Source organism: Gambusia affinis, linkage group LG13, assembly GCF_019740435.1.
Source record: "Gambusia affinis linkage group LG13, SWU_Gaff_1.0, whole genome shotgun sequence".
Lineage (NCBI taxonomy): Eukaryota > Metazoa > Chordata > Actinopteri > Cyprinodontiformes > Poeciliidae > Gambusia > Gambusia affinis.
This window is the reverse complement of record NC_057880.1, coordinates 7,404,319-7,429,746: the sequence shown is the minus strand read 5'-3', so window position 1 is coordinate 7,429,746 and position 25,428 is coordinate 7,404,319. Positions and strand designations below refer to the sequence as shown.

The following is a 25,428-nucleotide window of genomic DNA, read 5'->3' as shown; positions in this document are numbered from 1 at the left end:
CCAGATGTTCGATGGCAAATCCTCGGCCAGCCATTACGTCCAGCGAGAATGGCTCGATGTTGAGGTTGGGGAATAGACAGGGTAGGACACCGCCTCCCTGGACTAGTGCGGCAAAAATGTCGGGATTGTCCGCCGGGCCCCACCTGCGTGCCAGTATGTGGTCCTTCTCGGAGCCCCTCTCCTCATCTGATTCTTCCGGGTCTTCCTCGTACGTAAAAGACCCTCTCTCGGACCCTTCTTCCCCGGCGTCCTCGGACTCCTCGGGTGCCCCCCTGTGCCTTTGGCCTTGCTCCTGGTCCCGGTCGCCGTCACTGTCTCGCCCAGAGGGTTCTGGCCCACCTCGCTCTTCGGCACTTCGCCGGTGTTCCCGGGGCCCTGTGCTCTCGGCTCCACTGCTGGAAGGAGTCCTGCCCTTCCTGGCGCTCCCTGAAGGGGTACCTCTCGTGGACTGGGAGTGGGCGCCCCCACGATGCCATCCGCGCCCGGTCATGATTGTGCTGATCGTGCTGTATTCCGTGCGTATAGATGAAGAAAACCCATCTCTCTTTTGATTGTTTGCCACCGTTACACTAACATGAGTTGTCAGAGTGTCAGTGTGTTTGGATCTGGCACTGGGTGAGTGACAGTGGTGTCCTTGAGTCTCCCATCTTTTTCTCTGGGCCACTGTGTGAACTCCCACTGACAGGCAGCAGTGGGGCGACATGCCAGACTGAGACTCTGCTGCCTTCAAGGTACAACTGCCAATATGAGACACTGCTGGACAGTACAGCAGCAGAGATCCAGTAAACACAGTAACGTAAAAGATACAACTGAACAAAATTACATTTTACTCCTCAACTTTTTCTTTATTATATAATTTATCATTTTCTCAACTTCTGGAAAGAAAGTAGCAGATTTGTAGCAGACTATTCACAATCTAACACCAAGAGGACTAGAATACGCTCTGTTAGCATAATAAAGTTAGCATTTAGCATTCGTTACAGTGGTGTGTTGGACTCAGAAACTAAAAATCAATAGAAGCACAAAGTTTAAGACTTTGAAAAAAGAAAAATGTAATATATTAGATAAGGCAAAATCTAAAATTGATAACATATTAATGAGTAAATGACATTGTCAAATCTTCATGATGGATAGACCAAATTCAATTAGCTGAACAATTTGTTGTTGTTCAGCTAATAAGCTAATAAGTTTAAAATTTTAAAAAGTTTAAAGAATGATTCTGCAACTACACTACCAGTGCGTATAATGCCACGTGTGATACAGTACTCGATAAAACTGTCTCTGTAGCTAGGAGTGAGTTTGGTGAGTAACCTGTCTACATGTGAACCACACTGGAGCTCACTGGCTGCTACATCATCCATAGTACTGAGAAGACCTACAAGGCTAGACACTGCTAGGGATAAATCTTCAAAGGCTTGAGGGTCACCGGCCTTAACAGGAGAGCAGTTAAGGATAACACTGAGTTCACTCTGGATTAACTGTCGAGGCTGTCCATATCTCTGCTCCAGTGCTCAAATTGCACTAGTGTAGGGAGTGCGGTCGTGAATGTAGCGCCTGGCAACTTGTAGAGCACACGGATACTCTAAATCAGTGGTCTCCAACCTTTTTAGTACAGCGGACCGGGCCAAGCCTTCGTAAATTCCTGCGGAGGGGGGGGGGTTCGTGCGTGCGTTGTGAAGATCGAACGGGGGGGGGGGGTGTTCGTGCGTTGTGAGCTAGCGCATGACTCAAACCTCGGCATCCGGTGTACGATTTTCAAAATAAAAGCTCCTCCATACTCAATACATAGAACGGACATATTTAATTATTTCTTGCACGGCCCGGTACCAATTGGTCCACGGACCGGTACCGGTCCGCGGCCCGGTGGTTGGGGACCACTGCTCTAAATGATCCAGCACGATGTGATATTTATAATCCTCTGTGAGGTGTGCATGGGGCCCTAGTAGGCTGTCCAATCCTTTCTTCAACAGTGCAAATTCACTCTCTCGGCCTGATTTGAATGTTTCCAGTCTAGGCTTTGGGATACCATATGATGATGCCACAATCATCTCCATCAAGTTTGGCTGGTTGACTTCTGCTGTCAGAGGTAGGGGGCTGTAGCTTGGTATGCAGCTGGAGGTAATGGATAAGCAGCAGAGTAATGCCTGGGAAAATCAGCAGGTGGAACTGTATAATGCTGGCTGTAGTCCTACTGTGCTGCCGTTCCCTGTGGTGGCTGATGCAGAGGTGTAGCGGAGGCTGCAGAGAGGTTGTATGATGGTGCAGAGTGAACCTGGTTAGCGCTGCTTGGTAGCTGCGGATGTTGGTATCTCTGACTGTATAGAGACTCGGCCTAATGTGGTTCGAGCTTCCCAAGCTGCATGGATTGTGATACTTGGATGTCAGGTTGTAGAGCACGCTGTATCACATGTCTCACTCTAGGAGGCGGAGCTGGTAACGATACAAACTGGATTCCTGGATAAACTGGAGGGCCCCTTGGCTGTGGAACAGGTGAAGGTACAGACTGACCGACAGGCTTGAAGGCCGTGTTCATCCAAGGCTGGGATGCAGGTGGTGGCTGAAGCATATGCTGAGGTGCTGCAAGTACATTTGGCTGTGTACCTGGCCATGGTGCTGTCTGTACCGTGGGGCTTGCCTTTAGAGATGAGAAGGATGCAGCAGGTTCTACTGGTCTTAGTAGGTTCACAGGTGTTCTGTTGTCCTGCCTTGCTGGTGCCATGATGTTCAACTGATCCCTTGTGTGACTGCTGTGTATATCTACACAGCTAGGCTGTGGTAGGAATGCAGGAAGGGAACGTGGATCTACGTTCTTTGAGTGGCTGCAACAGGCGGCGGCCAGCTGGCCACACGCGGAACGGAAGCTTGGTCCATGGTGCTGAAAGTGAACGCGTCTCCTTCTGAGTTTGACATTTATTATGAGTCTCCGAGACCATGTCGCCACCAAAAAAGAAAAGGATGACAGACATTAGAAGTTATTTCGCTATCTCGGCTGTAAGTACAGTGAGTGGACCCATAAGTTAGATATCTATCGCGCAACGCATTTGTTGTAAAGTCCAGTGTTTAGTAAGGTCAGCACTGAATGTGAGGTAGAATAGGTCTGTTAATTATGTAATATTTTTTCACATAGGATGCTCAGACAGCAGAGCAAGGGGCAGAGCAGAACGATGGAGAGGTGGCTGGAGCTTCAGGGCTCCAGGTGAGGTTGTAGTTCTCAGATATGTAATAAACTGTGAAATTATCTCAGTAAATATGGCATTTGAAGTGTTAGTCTTAAATTAAGTTAAGCTAGTGTGAATACAAACCAGGTTACGCTTTGTTTGCTCTATAGGAGGCAGTCAGTGTGAGTGCCAGTGACCAGGGAAGTCAAGGCAGCAGTGCCTGGACATGGGGAGTGCGCCATACCAGCCTGATGTAAAATTCAGTAAGTTGGTCAGTAAGTTGTAAGGTCCCACCAAAACTTAGACCAAACCTATGCCCTTGACTAACGGTGCAGCTCAGAAGGTTTATTGAAGTCTCAAATGTGTGTGTATGAGTGTGGGTGTGTATGTGTGTGTGTGTGGTTATCTGAAAAAGAAAAACAATAAAGGTACATATTAATAGCCATGTAAGCAAAAACGGCTGCATATACATACAGGATGAAAAATGGCCCGCATCACCACAGAAATCCACCAGAGGGCACCACAACACCACAAATGAACCATCGGTTAAATGTAACGAACATACAAATGACTAAACCGTCAGAACCCATGAAATGTGCGGTAGTTATAATAACTTGAGCTATTATAAGTAAACGCCTGCATTATCGGCAGCCAGAGAAACACAAGGACGCCATCACCTCCTGGGCCAACAACCGACACAAACACAAATATAGAATATGAAACTGCACTTACATCATGAAAAACGCACGCAGGTTTCATACATGAGAGAGCAGAGGATTGATGGTGGATGTCCACGGATGCCACTTCTATGTCACCGAGCCACACAGAAAAAACAAAACTCAGCTATGTGAAACGGAACCACAAAATGAACAGATGCATCCTGGGTAACGTAGTGCTACTCAAATAGACGGACTTTTAACACATATATAAGCTATGCTTTTTGTGTAATTCTTTTTTAAGTGTTCCCCATAAATCACACTGACTACAATGTCCCCTGTGGTAAATCTGGTCTAGAACCACCCTCTAAAGAAAAGAGTAAAGACCATTGACGTCCCCCTCCACTTTATGTGGAGGGATCTGTCAGTTATTGTGTTTTGTCCTGAGGTGGAGCAGAGTGGGCGGGACCAGGATTTGCCAGGCCCAGTGCTTCATCGCTATAGAAGCAGCCACTTCAGAGCGTGGAGAAGAGGAGTTGAAGCTGGTTGGAGGGAGTCGGCTTCTTCACCCAGCTTTGCCCTGCAGAGGATTTTTCCGTTCATCACTGACTTCAGAGATGCCATCGGCCACAGGGGGGGCCACCCGTTTGTTGCTGTTTGGCTCTGTTTATTTGTTGGGATGTTCAATAAAGAGCGTATTTTTTTATTGAAGGCCGTGTCTCCCTGGCTTTTGTTACGGCTCACGAGCCGGGTCGTAACAAAATGGGGGCTCGTCATTAGTTGAACCCGGTTGCACTTGAATAGTTTGTTGTTTTTGGTTCGATTTTGGTTTCTTCAATGGATCCGCAGCTCATCACGTCGATGGAAACCATTTGTGAGCAACAGAGTGGCAGAAATACAAGGGCTCACAAATCCAGAACTCTGGTCCCACTGTGCTGGCAAAATGAACCCTGCCGACCTTCTTACACGGGGTTACCATGCTCGGAGCCTTATTGAGAGCCAGCTGTGGTGGAAGGGACCCACTTCACTGTCTACGGATGAGAAGGAACTGAACATTTGTAGTGACTATGTGGTAGATGAAGTGAATGCAGAGCTGAGGTCTGGGTATGAGACTGTTGTGCAGCTCACTGGCACTGAGCAAACTGAACCTCTGTTAAACTTAGAAAGGTACAGCAAGCTTAAGACCATGTTAAGAATCACTGCATGGGTAAAGCGGTTTGTTAGTAACACAAGATCTTGTTTGAAGGTTCAGGGAGAGTTAAGTACAGAAGAACTTGGTGCAGCTAAAATGTACTGGATTAAGTCTACACAAGAGAGTTGTTTCAGTTCTGAAATATCGCAGCTAAGGTCAAAGCAAAATGTAAAGGTAGATTCTAAAATCAAAGATTTGAAACCATTCTTAAATGAAAATGGTCTAATAAGTGTTGGGAGAAGGCTGCAGAATTCAGATCTTAGTTTCAGAGAACAACACCCTTGGATACTACCGACAAATCACAAGTATTCTGAACTAAAAGTTCAGTCATGTCACGAAAGAGTGATGCATTCTGGTGTAAGAGACACATTAACTCAAGTTAGAGAACAATATTGGATTTTGAGAGGCAGACAGCTTGTAAGAAACATTGTTTCAAAATGTTACATTTGCAAAAAACTAAAGGTTAAGGCAGCACAACAGATTACTGCTCCCTTACCTCGAGACAGAATCACCTCCTTTTGAAGTTACTGGGGTAGATTTTGCTGGACCCTTATATGTTAAAACTAAGGACGGGTCTGTAAAATCATTTTTAGCACTGTTTACATGTGCAGTGACAAGAGCAGTACACTTAGAGTTGGTCTCAGATCAGACTACAGAGAATTTCTTATTGGCCTTAAAGAGATTCATTGCAAGACGAGGTCTATGTAGGGTCATTTACTCTGACAATGCTAGAACATTCAAAAGGGCTGACAAAGATTTAAAAGAGTTGTGGCAAAATATCTTAGGATCGACACTCACAGAGTTTTTCACTGACAAGGGAATCACATGGAAGTTTATCGCTGAGCGAGCAGCTTGGTGGGGGGGATTCTGGGAAAGGCTTGTGAGATCTGTAAAAACATGCTTAAGAAAGGTACTGGGGATCTTTGAGTTTTGAGGAGCTCACAACTGTTCTTACTGAAGTTGAGGCAGTGTTGAACTCTAGGCCTCTGTCCTATGTAACTAGTGATGCATTAGAGCCCCAACCACTTACTCCATCTCATTTCCTAGTTGGTAAACGCTTAACTTCCTTGCCACCAAGGATTATTCCTTCACCTCACCTAAATCAGGTTCCCACTGCAAACCGCAAACAGCTAGGTAGAAGGTGGAAATACCAACAGAAACTTTTGATACGCTTTTGCAAACGCTGGCGCAGAGATTATTTGATGGACTTGAAATCAGCCCACAGGGTGAACAGTCTTACTCCAACACTACTTAAAGTAGGAGATGTAGTTCTTTTGGGGGAGGACAATACACCCAGACAGACATGGAAAATGGGTAGAATTGTAGAGGTCTTTCCAGGCAGGGATGGTCTCATACGTTCATGCAATGTTCGCACTTCGACTGGTGGCTTGTTACGCAGGCCCATTCAGTTATTGTACCCTTTAGAGGTATCTTAAATGAAAGGAAAATGAACAGTTGTTCATCGGGCGGGAGGATGTTGTGACTTTTTTACACTTATATGTTAAGCATAATTTACATGATGATTATTATTAATTGTTTTGAACATGATTGTATATAATTACAAAGGTGAAGTGAAATATATTTAAGTGCAAGACATGATTTATTTGAATAGAGGAAGTCCTTTAATTTGAAAAATGCTTAAGGATCTGTTACTGTTTTGTCACTATCTTGTTTTGTTGACTTCTGATTGCTATTGGTTACGAACGGTTGGTGGCCCGAAGTTGTTTTATTCGCTTTTCTGCTGAGGCCGTTGTTTTTTCTCTTCAATAAATACTGAACGGAAAGGTTCAGTAAAAGAAATACGAGACTCCGTCTTGTTTGAGAAGAAGCTTTACTCCGTAACACATGGTTGATATTGGCTGCTCGGGAGGTTACTCAGGAGAGCATAGGTTTTAGCCCAAATGAGTTGGTGTTTGGACACACCGTTAAGGGTCCCTTGGCAGCTGTGGCAGCGGAGTGGAAAGAACCAGAACCACCCCAAAATTTGATTGACTACGTGAATGGTTTTAGGCGTAGAGTGTATGCAGCATGGAATTTGGCTAAAGAAAAATTGTCTGCTAGCCAACAGAAAATTAAATCTTTATTTGATCGTCGAGCAGTGGAACGCTCATTTTTGCCCGGGGATCAGGTTTTGGCACTGTGTCCCAGTATTGCATCTCCTTTTCAAGCAAAGTTTTCTGGCCCGTATACAGTGTTAAAGCGACTCTCTGATCAGAACTACCTCATTGAAACACCTGAGCGCAGAAAAAACACGCAGTTGTGCCACGTGAATTTGCTGAAGCCTTACTATGCACGAGATCATGTGAAAAAGTCTCCCGAGCACATACGCCCAGTTTGTGCAATTATTGAGGTTTCTTTGGACACTTGTTCTAACGAGGAGACTGGTACCTTGGATAGCACCATGACGCACGGGCGTCTTTCCAACTCTGAGTCGCTGCAGAAATTGGATGTATTATTATCACATCTTTCTGAACATTATTCAAAACAATTGAGTGAGCTGATTTATAGCTTCCCGTGCTTGTTTTCTGATACTCCTGGGCGTACCACTTTGCTGGAACATGATATTGATGTAGGCCAAGCGAGTCCGATAAAACAACATTTTTATCGTGTAAACATGGAGAAACGAAAATGTCTTGATGCAGAAGTGAACTATATGTTGGTAAATGGAATAGCTGAGCCATCTTCGTCAAGTTGGGCATCTCCTTGCATTCTGGTTCCTAAGCCAGATAATACATTCCGCTTTTGTTCGGACTTGTTAAAGAAAGAAATAGTAAGTTAGCTTAATTTGGAAAAAGCTTGGTTCTCTCTATTTCCTTCCTATTTCCCGGGTTCTTCCAGCAAGCAGCGCGTGCCAATCAGGAGCAACGATGTGTGATGACGTCACAGAGTTACAGCGTTTAATCTCACAACAAGCAACGTATGAGTTAACAAGAAAACCGCAGAGTTACAGAGACATACATTCTTTACCTGAGACAAAAGAATTAAAAGACAAAGGGATAATGACAGAGAAAGAAAAGGCAAAGACATGTCTTTGGAGAAGGCTGATGCCAAACGGCAGAAATATACCAGCAATCTAAAATATTATCACTGTGTTCGATCTCTTATATTGGAGGTGTTTCCTAACTTTTTAATGTATTCAATTAAGGTGTAGCTCTGTATGACCAATCAGACGCTACCTTGGACGCCAATAAAACTTAGAACTTACCCTAATTTCACGCCAGAGATCAAAGGCCATTTGCTCTCTGGAAGAACAATGGAGCAAGCAGCTGCATCCTGGTCTCCTGGGCTCTAAGGCCATTTGGGCAAATAAAAGCATACAACAAGACTTCACAGATACCTGTGAAATTCGGAGTGCCTCCCGGCCAAATCAAGTAATTTAGTTTAAGGAAAGATTATCTTCACAAACCTAATTCTGGTCTACTGCATTCAGCTTTTCCAAAGATTTGAATCCTTGCCTTATCACATACATCCTGAACAGTTTTCTAATACTAAACAACACATTTTCATTGAAACAATTTCCATTTGGTTCAGATATTATCATAGACAGTAAAGAGGGGTGGTCTATATATATTATTACAGGTCCCGAGTATCAGAACTACTGTAATAGTAGTGATGCAATCTAGAGGGAAAACAGAGAGGAGTCAGCAGTGAAGCGTAGCGCTGTCTTTAGCTTCCAGATTGCTTTTTTTTATTTGTGAACACACAAAACCTTTATAATATACAAAAGCAAATTACTCCACATTACAACAGGTCCAACTTCATGAAATGCAAAAAAAAATCATTAAAAAATCAACCTGAATGTCGACGAGAACCGGGGCATATACATCAAAGAGAAGAAATCTACCGCCGCAAAACCAGAGTGTAATTCTACCATATTCCTTCTTTTCCTTTTTTTTTTTTAAAAAGAACTAAATCAAACTTCTAAAATATAGAGACGTTAAAATATAACGGTCCTAAAAAGAGACGTTATATTTCAACGGTCCCAAATGAAGAAGCCGAAACATAACGGTCCCCAGAGCGAGAGGGCACAACAGCAATACCACCCCCGCCCGAAAACACCAACAACAAAGCGCACAGAAACCGCGGATTAGCGACACATCACGTCAGGCAACACACAAACATCCCACAAAGTTGTCCCAGTGGGCCTTCTTCACTATATACTGACCTAGAGGGAAAACAGAGAGGAGTCAGCAGTGAAGCGTAGCGCTGTCTTTAGCTTCCAGATTGCTTTTGGGGCAGAGCGGAAGTCCATCCCAAAACCAATCTGGAAGCAACGCCCCGCCCCCAAACGAAGGTTCCGCCTCACCGCTACCACTCCCGTCCCCACCCCAGGAAAGCATTAAAACTGTAAACAAAAATGCAATTTGTTATATTTCTTTTAGAACATAGAATAAATTCTATCTGAAACTTATTTACAAATTAATAAAAAAAAAACCCTAAAGATTGTGGTGGGATTTTTAGGTGCACCAATATATATATATATATATATATATATATATATATATATATATATATATATATATATATATATATATATATATATATATATATATATATATATATATATATATATATATATATATATATATATATAAATATGTAGAATTAAATAAATAAACAGTATAGACCAAAAGTTTGAACACCCCTTCTCATTGAATTCAATTGGAAAGTGTGTCCAGACTTTTGGTCTGTACTGTATATATACGTCATATAAGCATAGCATATATATATATATGATATCATATATATATGTATATATATATACACATATATATATGATATCATATAGCATATATATGCTTATATTTGATATAAGCTCTGCTTTTTGTGTAATTCTTTTTTAAGTGTTCCCCATAAATCACACTGACTACAATGTCCCCTGTGGTAAATCTGGTCTAGAACCACCCTCTAAAGAAAACAGTAAAGACCATTATACAGACTTTTTTTAACCAGCTAAAAGAGGCCAGACTTCATCCTCAAGTCAATTGCCATCTTTATTCAGATGATAATTTGCAATGCAAAATATTCTGCTTAGTAATTTTTTGCAATGGGCAATGCAGTACTTAATTTAGAATTATATTTGTGTTATATTTATGAATGGAAATTGTGTACAGCATGGGCTTTATTTATTTCAATATTATTTTGTAGTTGTTCAGTAGAAAATGTTGTATGTGTGCAAAATATTTAGGTAGATAATGGGTTAGTCTGATCCTGGTACTTAGCCTTGTTAATTACTCTTGTTTCTATTTTTGACGTTTGATTTAGTGAATGTTGTGTTGTTTTGTAATGAATTACCCAAATTTCTCTGGAGTCATTTAATAAGGTAAAACTAAAGAACAGCACAGAATGTAGATTTAGGCTGTTTCTTTGCAAAGAAAAAGATGTTTGGTACTGAAACTATGACAGGCTCACTTCATGAACTGTGAACTGAAATAGTAAAACCCTGACTCATAATGTCTACTTTTCCATAGATGGACATTCATTCTTGTTTAAAGGAAAAACGCCATCAGCCGCATAACGTTCAGGTATAAATAAGGTAATGCAATTTCCAAGTATGATTTTCAAATAAAGTTCAGTAGTAAGATCTAGTCATTACCCTGAACTTCTGCCTTGATTATAAACTGGTTTTAGTTTTATTAATCCTACGAATTTAATAAAATGTTCTTCAAATGAAATGCATAGTTTTGAGTAGATTTTATTTTAATTTCCAGGGGAGCAGACAACACTTGGACTGTGTCACTCCACATCTGCATGTTTCTCATTAATGTTAGCAGATGTTGGGAGGTATGATGTTGTCTGATTTTGTTTCATATATATACAACTCTGGACAAAATGATCAGTCCTCTGATTTTACTCTTTGTAGGTACCTGTTTAAGTAAAATGAAGATTGTTGAACTACTGACAACATGTCTGAAATTCCAAGCAAAAACTTAGTATGAGAAAAGGTCAAAATAACAAAAAAGATGCAGTGCTTTCAGACCTCGAATAACGCAAAACAAAACAAAACAAAAAAAAACAACCAAGTTTATATTTACTTAGTAACAACAAAACTAATGTTTTAACTCCGGAAGAGCTCAGAAATCAATATTTGGTGGAATAACCAGGAGGTTTTCAATGGGGTTCAGTGCAGTGGGTTTTTAATTTCTTCCAAACCTGTGTGTAGTTGCTAACAGTTTTAGTTGGACTAAACTGTTTAATTTCTTATGTGAATGTATGTAAATAAGCAGTGAGGTTTAGAAAAATGCACTAACAAATAACGTCTCTTGGGCCTTCTCCCTGCTGGGGGGTACAGGGGGAGCATTTTATTGACTTTTCAAGAGGGTTTATGCTAGGCACAAAAAGCTATTGAAGAAAAACATAAAATTTTTTCAGTAATGAAATTATTTTAAAACATTGACTCAAAAATTTAATAATGGATAGTGTGTATCATGTAATAGCATGAATTACCACCTTTTTGTGTCAGTTGGTCACAAAGCAAGGCCTTTATTTACATTTGTGTGACTGGAGTGTTTGTTTCGGGAGTCTGCAATAAAGGTTTTTTAAAAACCTAAAAAAGAAAAAAAGTTCTATCAGTGATAAGCTGCTGTGATCAGAGATGCAATGCAAAATATTTTTTTATTGACTTTTCAAGTGAGATAGACCCTCATTGTTTAGTGTACTGCTGCAGGAACAGTGATGTCATGGGGACAAAGATCATGACATCACTCATGACATAGTGATGTCATAGACAATGACTTTGACATAGTCAGTGATCCTGTCTGTGTCAAAGTCATTGAGCTCCAAGCGTTCCAAGGTAGGATTGCTTTCTGTGATTATACGTTTGTAAAAGGATTGCTATCCCAAAACAAGACGAAAATGAGACGTTCAATACAAGAATGGGAGACCATGGAGGATGAATTAACTGACGATGATTCTCAATCCCAAAAGCCCCTCATGAAAAATGGGGATGAAAGAGCCAGAGACACAACACGGCGATCCATCAGGCCAGAGGACAACCAGACAAAAAACTCTCCATCCAAGGAGAGAGTCCAACAAGCTGAAAAAGATTTACGGAAACAACAACAGAACACATATCAGCTGAAGAAGGAAATTAAATTGCTGGAGGCTAAAAATGTTAAACTTTCCAACAACTTTAAAGGGATTTCCGAAAAATTTCTGGAAAGTGTAACTAGGATTGTTGAACTAGAAGGTCAGTTAAAAAACATGGAACAAGCTCTTGCAGAGAAGACACATTCTCTCACGGCTGAGACTGCACGGAGGCGCGACTTGTCTGACAAAGTGGCACGACTGAAGGGGTACAGAGATCGAGCCCATGATGCAGAAAAACTGGTGAAAGAACTTAAAGATGACAATCAAAGATTGAAAATACAGCTAGATGCGTCTCAGCTATCTAGAAATGAATCAGAGAGGCAGAAAGCCGAGCTTAAAATGCAGTCGGATATACTGAAAAATAAAGACGACACAATTGACAATTTTAAGATTATCTTGGATGAAAAGCAAATGATAATCGATGCTCTGAACGAGGAGATTAAAAAACTACGCAAAGAGACAGAAATGGAGGCAAAAAGAAATCGCCAGAATGAAGAAACATCAGTGAAGCGACTAAAACGCCGAGATGATGAAAATCTGAGCCTACGAAATAAAATCACGTCACTACAAAAGTCTTTGCATGATTTTGAGATGAAGATGTCAAAACAAGAGTCGACATACCAAGTCCTCCAGGAGAAATGTGAACGTGCTCAAACAGAAAAAGCAAACATACAAAAAAAATATCAAAGACTAAAAGTTTCTGCAGCAAATCTTCAGGAGGAGATTGTTGAAACCCAGACACTCCTGGAAAAGTCCAAGCAAGAGACAAAATTTTTTAAGGATCAAGTGGAGCAGGACAAGATAAAGCATGACACGACAGACAACAGCAAAGAAAATAAGATAAAATTTGAAAAGGACCTCCTGCGTACACGGGAAGATGACATGAAACTGAAAACGCAGAGAGAAGACGCTCTGACAAAAAGACAGAAGAGCCACAGAAGTTATTCTCAGTAATAACAATTGTAATAAAAATTGGAATACAAGCTGATATCATTTGTGAACAGAATGCAAGATCATAGAACTAACTAAGGAAGTTCTGCGACTGAGCAGAAATTCAGGATGGTTAAAGAAACGTATTCTAAGGAGCAAAGGCTGGGGCTAAATGAGGAGAATGGAGATATTATACTTCTCCCAGACATGGACAAGAAAAGGGAAAAACTCACAATGCTTTGCACTGAGGACCGCAGACTTTTTTCTGTCGTCTAAGAGCTTTGATGGTGGTCTGAATCTCTCCTGACATGTGGGAAGATTTTTGACAGAGGGAGAATTTTATTGATTTTTCAAGAGGGGTGGTCGACCCTCATTATTTGGGGTGGGTCCTGCAGGACATATCAGGTTTTATGGGTAGATTTTGGTCAGGGGGACCATCGTATTGACATTTCAAGAGTGTGGTCAATGCTTAGTGTTGGGGTGGGGGTCCTGCAGGTTATGTTGGGGTCCAATTGGACAATGTGGGTAGATTTTGGTAAGGGGGAGCATTTTATTGATTTTTCAGGAGGGGTGGTCGACCCTCATTATTTGGGGTGGGTCCTGCAGGACATATCAGGTTTTATGGGTAGATTTTGGTCAGGAGGACCATTGTATTGACTTTTAAAGAATGTGGTCAATTCTTAGTGTTGGGGTGGGGGTTCTGCAGGTTATGTTGGGGTCCAATTGGACAATGTGGGTAGATTTTTGACAGGGGACCATTTCATTGACTTTTCACATATATATATATATATATATATATATATATATATATATATATATATATATATATATATAAATAAACAGTACAGACCAAAAGTTTGGACACCCCTTCTCATTGAATTCAATTGGAAAGTGTGTCCAGACTTTTGGTCTGTACTGTATATATAAGTCATATAAGCATATATATATATATATATATATATATATATATATATATATATATATATATATATATATATGATATCATATATAATATATATGATATCATATATCATATAAGCTATGTTATCATATATAAGCATATATATGCTTATATATGATATAAGTGCATATTTTTTTCTTTCATTGCCATTAAAACGCCTGTATTTTGACAAGTCTTAATGCATTTGTCAAATTTGAAAACTTATGTGTACACTTACCAATACTTGATTAAAAAAAATAGTACTCAAGTAAAAGTTAAAAGTGCAGCGTTGTGAAACTACTCCTAAAAGTACAAAAAAGTTAGTTAACTAGTTACTGTCGATATAATATTTCTCCAAGAAACTCACCTAAATGAAGGGGAAGAGTCCAAGTTTAAGATGGGTTGGGTAGGACATATTTTTTATAGCTCTCACTCGAGTGCTCGCAATGGAGTAATTATCCTTATTAAGAAAAATATTCAGTTTTCATTGATAAAACAAGCTAAAGATACAGAGGGATGAATAGTTTGCGTCGAAGCAATGATGGAAGGGGTAAAGGTCATACTCTGCAACATATACGCACCCAATAAGGAGGACCCTAATTTTTTCCACAAAATAAATAGTATATTGGGGGATATGGAAGGACAAATAATATTAGCAGGGGACTTTAATGAAGTTATGGATCCTATTCTTGATAAAAGCTCACCAAAAGGTTCACTTAGCTCTAAAGGATGCAGTCCATATGTTAAAGGAAGATTTGAGTCTAGTAGATGTTTGGAGGTTAATCAATCCGTCTAAAAGAGAGTACACATTTTATTCTCATTGTCACAAATCCTATTCTAGGATCGATCTGTTTTTGGTTTCAAAACTCATAGTAAATAATGTCCGGAGCTGTGATATTAAAACTATTGCACTCACTGACCATGCAGCTATGGAATTATGCATAAGATTAGGACTGGGGAATATAAGAGGTTCAAGATGGAGAATGAATGCCTGAGATACTTTTTTGAAATGAATGTTGGCAGTACAGAGCATGTTCAATCTGCATGGGAGGCCTCTAAGGCATTTTTGAGAGGTAAACTTATAGCATACACTTCATGGAAGAAAAAAAGAGAGTCTATGTAAAATTCGTAAATTGGAAAGAGAAATCAAACTTAAAGAAAGCAATTTGGCTAGGTGTTATGATGATTTACTTTATCGAGATATTTGTGGGCTTAAGTTTCAGTGAAATGAAATTTATAACAAAAAAGTGGAATATTCTCTATTTAGGTTAAAAACTTCATTTTATGAGGGAGGGGAGAAAACGGGCAAATTATTAGCAAGACAAGTTAAAAAAGAAGATTTTTTGAACACAATCCCTGCCATTAAACAAGGAGATACTTTAGTAACCTTACCAAAAGACATAAACAATGGCTTCAAACAATATTATGAAACATTGTATTTATACAATTTATACCTGAACAAATTGTAACTCAGCATATTTCCAACTGGCAGCAGCAATGAAAATGAACTGCTTGATCAGGTAGGTGAAGACAAAAACACCAGTAAAAGTTTCTGCAGGTAAACAATCTGTTTATTGTTGATGTCAGGTAAAAATAGGGACTAAAGACAATATAAGAATAAATTGAAATAATTACACATTCAAATTAATCAGTGTTAAACAGTACAGAACTTTGCACAGGAAGAATAATCCTACAGGCCCATCAAAAATAAATTATATTTGACGAGAAGGCCAGAGGTTTGAAGTAATTAGAATTAAAGTTCTCTGGGAACAAACTTCAGCTTCACAGGCTTGATTGGTTGGAACTTCCAGTCAAACTGAATTGGGACCTGAAGACGGAAACAGATGGAAATGAAACGCTGACATGGCGGCAGAGCAGAACGACTGAATTATTGCAGGCTGTCGGTCTTACCAGGGTGTCTCTGCACGTTTCCAGAGAATAATTCTGCAGGATGCGAACGATGAGCATCTTCATGACGAGGATCGCGTATCGCATCCCGACACAGTTCCGAGGGCCGAGTCCGAACGGCATGTAAGCGTACGGGTTCAGATCCTTCTCATTCTCCTTACTAAACCTGCAGGGACCAGATTGAAGTTTCCAGTTAAGAAGTTGAAATTGAAAAAAGAAAAATCAGCAATTCAGCTTTGTGAAAATAGCTTTCTTTCTCAGATACCAGTACCAATCCCTGTGTTCTGTTTCTTACCTCTCTGGTTTGAAGCTTTCGGGCGAGCTCCAGTACCGTGGGTCCATGTGCAACAAATGCACTGGAATCCCAACTAACGTTCCCTCTGGGATGGTGACACCGTTAAGCTGCATCGTTTTTTTGCATGTCCTCTCAAGTCGAGGCGCGGTGGGAATCATCCGCTGCGACTCACAAAACACCTGGTCCAGGTACTCCAGACTGTTCAGGTCCTCGTAGGAAATGGGAGCCTGGATCCGTCAAAGAAAGTTGAACGTAAATAAGGAAGGCATGCACAAAAATGCTAGCATCTGCTGGATTCAAAAAGCCAATATGCCACCATAAATTACATTTTTCTTTATTCGGCCGTCGATTTCTTTTTGCAGTGTCCGCATGACATCAGGATTTGTGGCCAGATTGTAAAGGGTGTAAGACAGAGTGGTGCTGGTCGTCTCGTAGCCACCGAAGATGAACGTCAGAGCCTGGGAAAGAATCTCGTGCTCAGTCAAACCTGCAACAAGGAACATTGACGCACCTTAATAAAACATGACTTCATCATAAAGTTTATATCAGCAACTTAATTAAAAATATAACTTTTTTGAATTAATATGTTGAAGTGTTACACACTTTGTGTAGTACACATGTGATGCTTTGTGCAGAGTTTTCTTTTGTTTTAGATAGATAGTAATTTACTGATATGTGTTTTATTTAAAGTGTTCCTACTGTTTGGTATTTTTACCATAATCAATACCATGCATAGACCGTAACAAAGCCAACACAAGCACTATTAGAGGGGAAACTAGTTTGTTTTCTTTTCTGCACCAGTAACATTTTTCTTTTATCTACCGTACATGTATTTATAGTCACACTTATAGTTTTTCCAGATTTTTTCGGCGCACTCCGGGCAACAACATTCTGTACATCTAAGTATATTAGTTTACAGAACTAAAGCATTGCCCTACATAAAAACAAGAGGGTTTTCTTGGACATTGACAATTTTACTCCTATATATTACTGGTTGGGGGCTGCACAGTGGCGCAGTTGGTAGAGCTGTTGCCTTGCAGCAAGAAGGTCCTGGGTTCGATTCCCGGCCCAGGGTTTTTCTGCATGGAGTTTGCATGTTCTCCCTGTGCATGGTGGGTTCTCTCCGGGTTCTCCGGCTTCCTCCCACAGTCCAAAACATGACTGAATAATTGGTCTCTCTAAATTCTCCCTAGGTGTGTGTGTGTGTGTGTGTGTGTGTGTGAATGGTTTTTTTGTCCTGCGACAGACTGGCGACCTGTCCAGGGTGACCCCTCCTCTCGCCCGGAACGAAGCTGGAAATAGACACCAGCAACCCCCCCGACCCCACTAGGGACAAGGAGGTTATAAAATGGATGGATAGATGGATATTTCTGCTTGTAGGTAGTGTCTCCTGGAAACTTTCCGGTGAATTTGAGTCCATCTTCGGTCTGAAATGATCCTGCTAACTCATCTGTATTAATACAAGACTTTATTGCAGTACCACTTCCTCTTTGCTAGTGTCTGAGTCAAAATGGAGCTCTGTATCTGATGGTCAGCTGGTATATCTTGTTCAGTGCAGGTTGACGTTCGGCCTCCCATGTGTCTGAGACTAAAACACTTTGTATTTCTCCGGCATTTAAAAAAAATAATCATTCTACATTTCCAGCGTAGAAAGATGACTTTTTAGAGTTGATGAATCACTGTTACATCTGACTCTGAGAGAAATCTATGATTATTTGTATTGCACTGAAACTAGTTAATCATTACTGGTATTATTACATTAACGACCATAAACTACACCAACGTCTGTCAATTATTTCCCTTCTCCTCGTTTGTCATATTATCCTTTGAAATTTGCTGTAGATTGGACCTGTGAACTCACGTTCCTCATTCTTTAACATGGAAGACTTTAAAAGATTTGATAAAAATCGTTTTAATGTAAAGTAAGACTTTGTTTCTGTGACTTTCAGACCTTTACTGGGTTGCTCATGTTCGCTCTTTATGTCGGATTCTGGAATCTCACTCCGGATCATCACCTGCAGGAAGTCTCCCTGAGTCTGGATCGGAAACAGAAATGACTGAAAGCTTTGCATAAAAAAGTTAGTGAGCCATTTTAGCTTTTTCAGACTGTGTTCGTATGAGCGAACAGCTCGAACTATTTTATTATCTTCATTTGACTCAGAACTAAACCAATCACCTTTCTAAAACTTGTCAAGTCAACACTCACCGAATCCTCTGTGATGTGCTGGTCTTTAAATCTCTTAATGATGTCGTAGAAAAAGTCTACGCTGGACTTGGGCATGAACTCGACTTTGAAGAGTTTCAGCAGGTGACGACCAAAGGGAAACACAGCTAAGAAGGCAAAATGAAACTGGTAAATTTAAAAAAATCGTACCACACGCAATGCCTAGCAAGCAACGAGTCGACGTACCCATAAAGAGAAAAGGCCAAAACCTGAAGTTCATGATCTTCTGCATTTGAGTATGAACTGGGTCCTTGGGGTTGTTGATGGAGTCGATCTCCACGCTGAAGGAAGCGCTGGTCACCACGTCCAAACTGAACGGTGCAACCAGTCTGAGAGGGGGAAAAATAAAAAGCCAAAAGGTAGGGGCTTGCATGTTTATTTAAAATAAATTAAAATGTCCGTAATCTGACAGTATAACAGATGCAACATACTGCTTGACATTAATGGACTCGTTCAAATCCGTTTGTCCAAGTTTTTGCATGAATCTGTCTGCAAATTTAACAACCAAAGGGAAAACCTGGAAGAAAGAGACACAAATTAATGAGTGAGGCTCTGTATGTTTTGTCTATTGTTACAGAAAACACCTTAATTGTTTTATGATCGATTTAAAACAATTATAGTCCTTAGGGCACACTGCCCAGCATGTTTTTGATGCTTTGAACCCACTTGATTCAGATTATTGCAGATCAGCAAAAGCCTGTTAATCAGCCATCAGCTGAAATAATTTGCGCCGAAGCAGGAAAACATCTAAAACACACAGAGCAGTGAGTCTTGAGGACCAGCGTCGGACAAACACTGATCTGAGAAATAGCTTGACATCTGTGTTCAAGATATTTCTCATTCATATGTTGATATCTTAAAGGAATTTTGACAGTGAAAATTTCATCTAGTTCTGCCAAATCAAGATTTGCTTTCAAGATATATGCAGTTTAATTTGTAATATAATTTTTTTTTTAAAAACAAACAAACAAAAAAAAAAAAACGGGTATTAAATTCTTTATTATGGAAATTTAAACAAAAGACTTGAAACCCCGACCGTCTCTAGAGGAACGCGTTAACACATTTAGTAATGGGTGATTAAATGAGTTATGTTCGGGGGGAAAGCACAGGTTGAGAATTGATTTACGAGCAGCATTGTAGATCCTGACCTGCTTAAGTCTTCCACTGGTGAAACATGGAGATATTGTGGCGCGAATTCGTTTCCACCTTTCATCCTTCACTGCTGTGATGGCATCTTCCATAGGGCCGCCGTCTCCAATTATAATCTGTAAACGAACGAAGCCTCTGCTCAGCTCTGGCAGTTCTCCGATCTCATGACTCTTTTCTGCTGTAGCCTTTTATGCGTCACCACACTTTACTTAGATGGATTAATTATTCCAGTTTCAGCTGACGATGCAGATTCTGGACATTGTGTAAACTTAATCAAAAACTAGCCCCAAAATGTTTTTTGTTTTTTTTTTTAACTCCAGAATCCTTTTAACTGACTGGACTAAATGAGAAATGTGTCTTTTTGGTTTCAGATTTGTCATTCATGTCACCTGACTGCTAACAGCCTTCCCATTTTCCCCTGTGTGCCAAAAAACTTTAAAAATAAGAATAATTTCAGGTTTTCAATATCTGTCAATGACAATCATCAAAACTAAAAGAACAAAAAGGCTTGGAATACTTGACTTGTCAATCTGTGTAATACATAAATTACACTTCCTGAACAGAATAAACAGAAATATTTAAGTTTTTCACAACATTAGCTTTTTTTATGTAGCTATAGAAACTATACCGACTATAGGACTTTATGTTGTTTGCTGGGGTGTATCTAAGTACCACACCAGTATAACTATAATCAGACTAACACCAGGGTTATTACCAGGTCAACTGTGAAAGACAGTTTCCTGTTTTTGTACCCAGAGCTGCCCTGACTCTGACCAGTAGATGACTTTATTGTACACACAAATATTAGCATTAAATATAGAACAGGAGATATTCCATTAACTAACAAGGCCATGACAAGCACTGCTTTGAATTTATGTGCAGCAGAGTGTATTGTGACATTGTTACACTACAGGTTTCGACAGGTCAGTAAAACGGACTTTTACTTCCTGTTGTATCAGATGCTGTGGCTGCGTGGGTGGGACTTGGACGTGACCCTTCTCAAATCCTTAGAACAGGTCTAATAAACCTTGAGGAATTTTGGGAAATTCCTCAAAAGCCTAACCTATTTATTGACATGAATTCCTCAAAATTAAAATTATGAAGTTAATTTTGTGTTTTCAGGTGGATTTAATGCTGTTTTTAATAACAACAAACAGTAATTACTAGCCAATTTATTAATACTGTCAGCTGAAAGGATCACTTCCCTAAAAATAAAGTTGAAAATGCTGGATTTCCATAGTTACATGCAGCATCTCACCCTGCGGTTTGTAAATGCAGTGTAGCACTCCTTCACCAAGATGCTTTTTATTATGTCAGGGTCAGCAACCATCAGTAGCGGGGTTTTCCCCTCATACAAACTAAAAAAGGGGGTAAGAAAACAAGATTACAAGCTCACTTCTGATAAAGTACAGGTATGTGACAAAGCATGCATTTCAGCTCAAATTCATAGTTAAACATTGCGAAACAGAATTTTAAGTTATTGGTAAAGGACGTCTTTATCACTAGATTAAAAAGCTTTTCAAACAATCTGAGTTCAGGACCGAAACATTCATGAACTGCTCCATAAATAAACAAACTTCATTTCATTGTCTACTCACCCCCAGACATCCCCATGCTTGGCTTGGCATTCCCGGTCAAAGGTAAGTATTCCCTGAAGAAGATAATTACAGAAGGTGGTTGTAAAGAAAAGCTCCAAGTTTTTGTTTTTCTTTTTAGAGCAATCAGTGTTTGCTTTCAGGAGAATGAAAAGTAGTGAACCATAAAGCTCATCTGCACTTTCATTTTTAATTTTCTGTGTTTGTTTTAGGCATTACCTTCGAGAAACCCAGCAGATTTCCAACAAAAGGCAGGGGTCTGGGTCCAGATACCCCTATCTTTTTGAAAAACCTATGCGGCCAGATTCCATATCTAATGTCCAAAAGAGAGAAAAAGAAAGCGACAGAAGGAATTAGACTCTTTTCCTGGACTGTTATGAAAACATACAGTATTGCAGAATACTTACAGTAATAACAGAGTGACAGCCAGAGCCACTAAAGTCCACGTTGTTGCTGAAAACATCAGGAAATCCATGTTCTCCTCTTTCAGAATGAAACATGCAGGAGAGAGGTCAAACAAGCTGCTTTTTAAAGCCACAATTGAGGGGAGGAGTCTTGAAACTGAGGGTTACGTCAGTCTTACTTTTCTTCCTTTGCCCTTTGCCTGGTTTTATTCTATTTTCATTCCATTCGTTTAGATGTGTATTTTTGCTTCAAACCAATATATTATTAATTTGCTGCTTAAAATTATCTTCCTCAGCAGGTTCAGCCCTTACAAATGTAGGCTCAAATACCAATTAAGCAATATTACATGCTTATTATACACATTTTTTTGTAAATCTTTATTTGGGTGTTTATGACAAAAAAAAGTTGTTTTTTTTATTTGCGTTTGAACCTTCTCCTGCGCCGTACCGAAATGGGAATTGAGGCTCTATTTTATAGATCGGAATAATTTGTTTCGGCTCACTAGAAAAAGAGCCGATTATTTCTGCTCATAAATATCTCTGTCATTTATTGCTTTAAAAAAATGAAAATAAAATTTTGGAATGTGTTTAGTATATTTATATAGAAAAATGTATGCAAAACTATTTTAAGTTAATCATGTGAAAAGTCATATTTATTTGGACATTGCATTCAACTTCGTCGTTCATTTGAATGAATCAGCATATCGAGCCGACTCGGTTTCCAGCGACACGCCGCTGCTCCGGAAATATTACAAATGACCCAGAAGCTAGCTAGCCATCACATTTTTGATGTTTGACTTGTCTTATTGAATTCTGGCTGCGTTTCTATGTCAACGTCGAACGTTTTGACTTTATTCAACACTTGTTAAAGGTGGGGGAAATAACACAATTGTCTCTTACGGTTTCGTTTGTGCTGTAAGTTTAAAATTATTCTGTTTTAGTCTGTCCTTGTTGCTGCTAATTCAGCTTTAGCTTGTAGCTTAGACAGAACGTTAAAATGCTAACGTTGCTTTCTTCAGCTCTCTTTTCCATTAGTTTTATGTGAAACTTATTATAAAATTGTGCGAGCTGCGTAAATATTTTTTTCTTTCTATCTTCTGCCCTTTTCCACAATAACCCTCCTAAACACGCAAAGATAAAGTACTTTTTTGTAATCACTATCTTCCTGTTGTAAAATGATCATCATTGTGACTCAGTGTGCAAAGGGCAGCTTTTAGTAAAGTAATAAATTAGCTAGATTTATTGGATTGGGAGTAAGATTATTTACGTGAGTTTTGTCATATAATTTTTTGTCTCAATAATAAGAAACAGCGCTACTGTTCAGTTCCAGTTAGAACAGTTAATGTGTTTACATCAGTAAAACAAATACTAAACTCCAAAACCAGAAAGTAGTGATAGCTAAGATAGGTTACGATGAAGCTTCAGCAAATTAAACCTTCATATCGTGTTGGTAAAATTTTTGCACGCCTATTTTTCCGTGAGACTAATTATTATTATTATTATGAATAATAATGACTATTAGAATGGACTTTATTTTTATTATGCTGGGAGTCACAAAAAAATGGAGGATGCTCCCAATCACTCCCACAGAAATTAAAATTTCCATTAAAAAATGGCAGAAAGAGGTACTTTACTTAAATAGTGCGACGTATGAAATATACGCTGATTATATAAAATGTATGCAAATAAATAACACAGTGAAGCTCTGTGTGTCATTGTTCTGGTGATTTCAATGAAACAAATGTTGGAAAATAAAATTCAGCAATAATTCTGACGAGAAATAAGAGTCATTAATCCAACTCCAGTGACATTGCACAGCAACAAGATGATTAGCATTAAATATTATTTGTATTTATATCTTGTATTTTTTTTCATTTACTTGCATTGTTTCTTCTGATTTGGATTGCTTACCAATTATTGAACAACCTGCTTTATTTCAGCAGATGCATAAAGTGGTGCTGTTTTACAAAAATACTGATTTCAAAGGAACAGCAGAGGAAAAGAAAAAAAACAACTATTCAACCAGTGAAAGTAGTCCAAACCAATAATGTGAAGGTCGGCTGAGTTCTATCCTTATCAAGAATTGTTTTCAAACGTTTTGACGGCTCTCGTCGTTCCAGGTGGGATAATTTGCCGCCATGTTCCTCACCCTCATGCTGCTGCGCAAAGGCATTCCCGGGAAGCAGTGGATCGGGAAGCATCGCCGCCCGCGGCAGATCACGTGGCAGATGCAAACCAAGATGGTGAAGCACCTGGAGCGCGAGGCAGAGAACGAGTACTGGCTCAGCCGGCCGTACCTGACGAAGGAGCAGGAGGTCCGCCACGCCGCCGAGCGCAGGGCCCGAACCTGGCAGCAGATCAAGGAGGCCAACTTCGCCAACTTTCCCGAACACAAACGCATAACGGATCACCTGAGTCATCTGAGGATCACCAAGACGTGGTCGAGTTAACGCCGCCGGCCGATTTTTATTTTATTTTTTTTGATGCAAAGACTGGTTTTCTCAACAAAATGTTTGTTTTCTGATTTATGTAAATCAGACTATTTCGGCTGAAAATTGATGTCTGTCGAAGACATTGCTCATGTGTGATTGTAGTAATAAAAAATGTATGTCACAGCTCGGTGTGTAATTTGTCCTCTCTATATTAGTACTGCCAACATCAGTAATTTTTACTTTAGTCTTTATTTAAAAAAAGAAAAAAAGTTTGGTTGCATTCATTCAGCTGTCGTTTTTAAAGATTAAGTTCAAGTATTTTGTAACCATTTGAGAAATTATTTAGGTCAGTCTCAATTATATAACTATTATGGTTGAAGTCTGTATCTGAACCAGTGAATTTCATTATTTTTCAACACATTGCTGTGATAAAACTGCTTTTATGGCACGAGATAAACGGCCCGTCTGATAAAGCCTCGCCTTTGTGTGAGAACTGCAATATAAGGAGAGAGGCTGTAAGTTAGGCCACGCTTGTTACCATTTAAGGACCGACTGCAAGTGAACGCCACACAAGGCAAACACTGGCTTGAAGTACAACTTACCTTTGTAGGAACATACCCAGTAACCTAGTAAGCTTTATTTGGACTTCCGATGCAAGGGTCACGCTGCTTACATGGACTTCTGTCAAAGTGTGTTTTAGTAAAAAGTGAGTGAAAACAAACATTTTATAATGTGAAGTCATTGGGAGCGCACTTTCCATTCTGAAATAAAATGTATCAGTGTACAGAAAGAGAGGTCAAAGCAAATATCACATAAAAACTTGTTTCTATTAATTGTATAAACTGAAAAATGTTTAAAGATCAGCTTTCCTTTGAATTCCTGCACTAACGTCTAGCTGTGTTACCCTGTTCTTATAATTCATGTCTGGAATTACCTAGATTTCTGAAGAAACGATCATAACTACCATAACTACCAATATTTGCTGTACATGCCAGCTGATCAAAATTTACATTTGGAAACTGGTTTCCCTTTTAAAACTAAGGGAGACTAAAATCATAGACATTCACATTTGATGAAAACTTTGTATTTTTGGCAGTCAGGTGTTTGTATTCTGAAAAATTCATAGTCACATCATTCGCATTAAGACATTAGGCAGTAGGTTATGTTTTTTGCACTGTGATCGTGCCATCCCCTATTGAATTGTGCCCTAGGCAACTGCCCAGTAAAAAAAAAAAAACCAGAACTGCTGCATCTTTGCTTGTTTTTTTAATGTTTATTTGAATGGGAACAAGTGTTTAGGATACATAATACCAAGCACTACAACGCTTATAGCGTTAGCTAATGTAATGACTTCTTACATTAGCTGCCCTGCACTGTAAAAAGTAATAAGTTCACTTTACTTAAAAAAAGTTAGGAAACCGATTGCCTCAAAATCTTCAAGTAAAGTAGCTAATTC

General features: G+C 39.5%; 2 protein-coding genes across 4 annotated transcripts; one reads left to right on the top strand and one right to left on the bottom strand.

The window, feature by feature from the left end:
- Positions 1-15,518: 15,518 nt before the first annotated feature.
- Positions 15,519-21,771, bottom strand: LOC122842051 (cytochrome P450 3A30-like). The gene is made up of 13 exons (XM_044135559.1): positions 21,544-21,771; positions 21,356-21,449; positions 21,140-21,192; positions 20,800-20,899; positions 19,541-19,657; positions 18,824-18,909; positions 18,579-18,721; positions 18,375-18,499; positions 18,120-18,204; positions 16,495-16,655; positions 16,169-16,395; positions 15,877-16,039; positions 15,519-15,793 (listed from the first exon to the last, which is right to left on the bottom strand). Exons 1-13 carry the CDS (start codon positions 21,609-21,611, stop codon positions 15,719-15,721), a joined length of 1,497 nt encoding a protein of 498 aa, XP_043991494.1. The 5' UTR covers positions 21,612-21,771; the 3' UTR covers positions 15,519-15,718.
- Positions 21,772-22,263: 492 nt separating this feature from the next.
- Positions 22,264-24,155, top strand: mrpl57 (mitochondrial ribosomal protein L57). Of its 3 annotated transcripts, none has more exons than XM_044135556.1 (2): positions 22,264-22,411; positions 23,661-24,155. In XM_044135556.1, exon 2 carries the CDS (start codon positions 23,679-23,681, stop codon positions 23,988-23,990), a length of 312 nt encoding a protein of 103 aa, XP_043991491.1. In that variant the 5' UTR covers positions 22,264-22,411; positions 23,661-23,678; the 3' UTR covers positions 23,991-24,155. The 3 variants fall into 3 exon arrangements, with proteins under 3 accessions (XP_043991491.1, XP_043991492.1, XP_043991493.1); XM_044135557.1 differs by having other exon boundaries at positions 22,277-22,455; XM_044135558.1 differs by lacking the exon at positions 22,264-22,411 and adding an exon at positions 22,696-23,595.
- Positions 24,156-25,428: the final 1,273 nt, after the last annotated feature.

Coding starts and splice junctions, on each gene's coding strand:
- LOC122842051 (XM_044135559.1), bottom strand. CDS start 21,611: ATGGATTTCCTGATGTTTTCAGCAACAACGTGGACTTTAGTGGCTCTG. Junction 19,658..20,799: donor CTGCATTTACAAACCGCAGG/GTGAGATGCTGC, acceptor GTTCGTTTACAG/ATTATAATTGGAGACGGCGG. Junction 18,205..18,374: donor AGCACATCACAGAGGATTCG/GTGAGTGTTGAC, acceptor TTTCCGATCCAG/ACTCAGGGAGACTTCCTGCA.
- mrpl57 (XM_044135556.1), top strand. CDS start 23,679: ATGTTCCTCACCCTCATGCTGCTGCGCAAAGGCATTCCCGGGAAGCAG.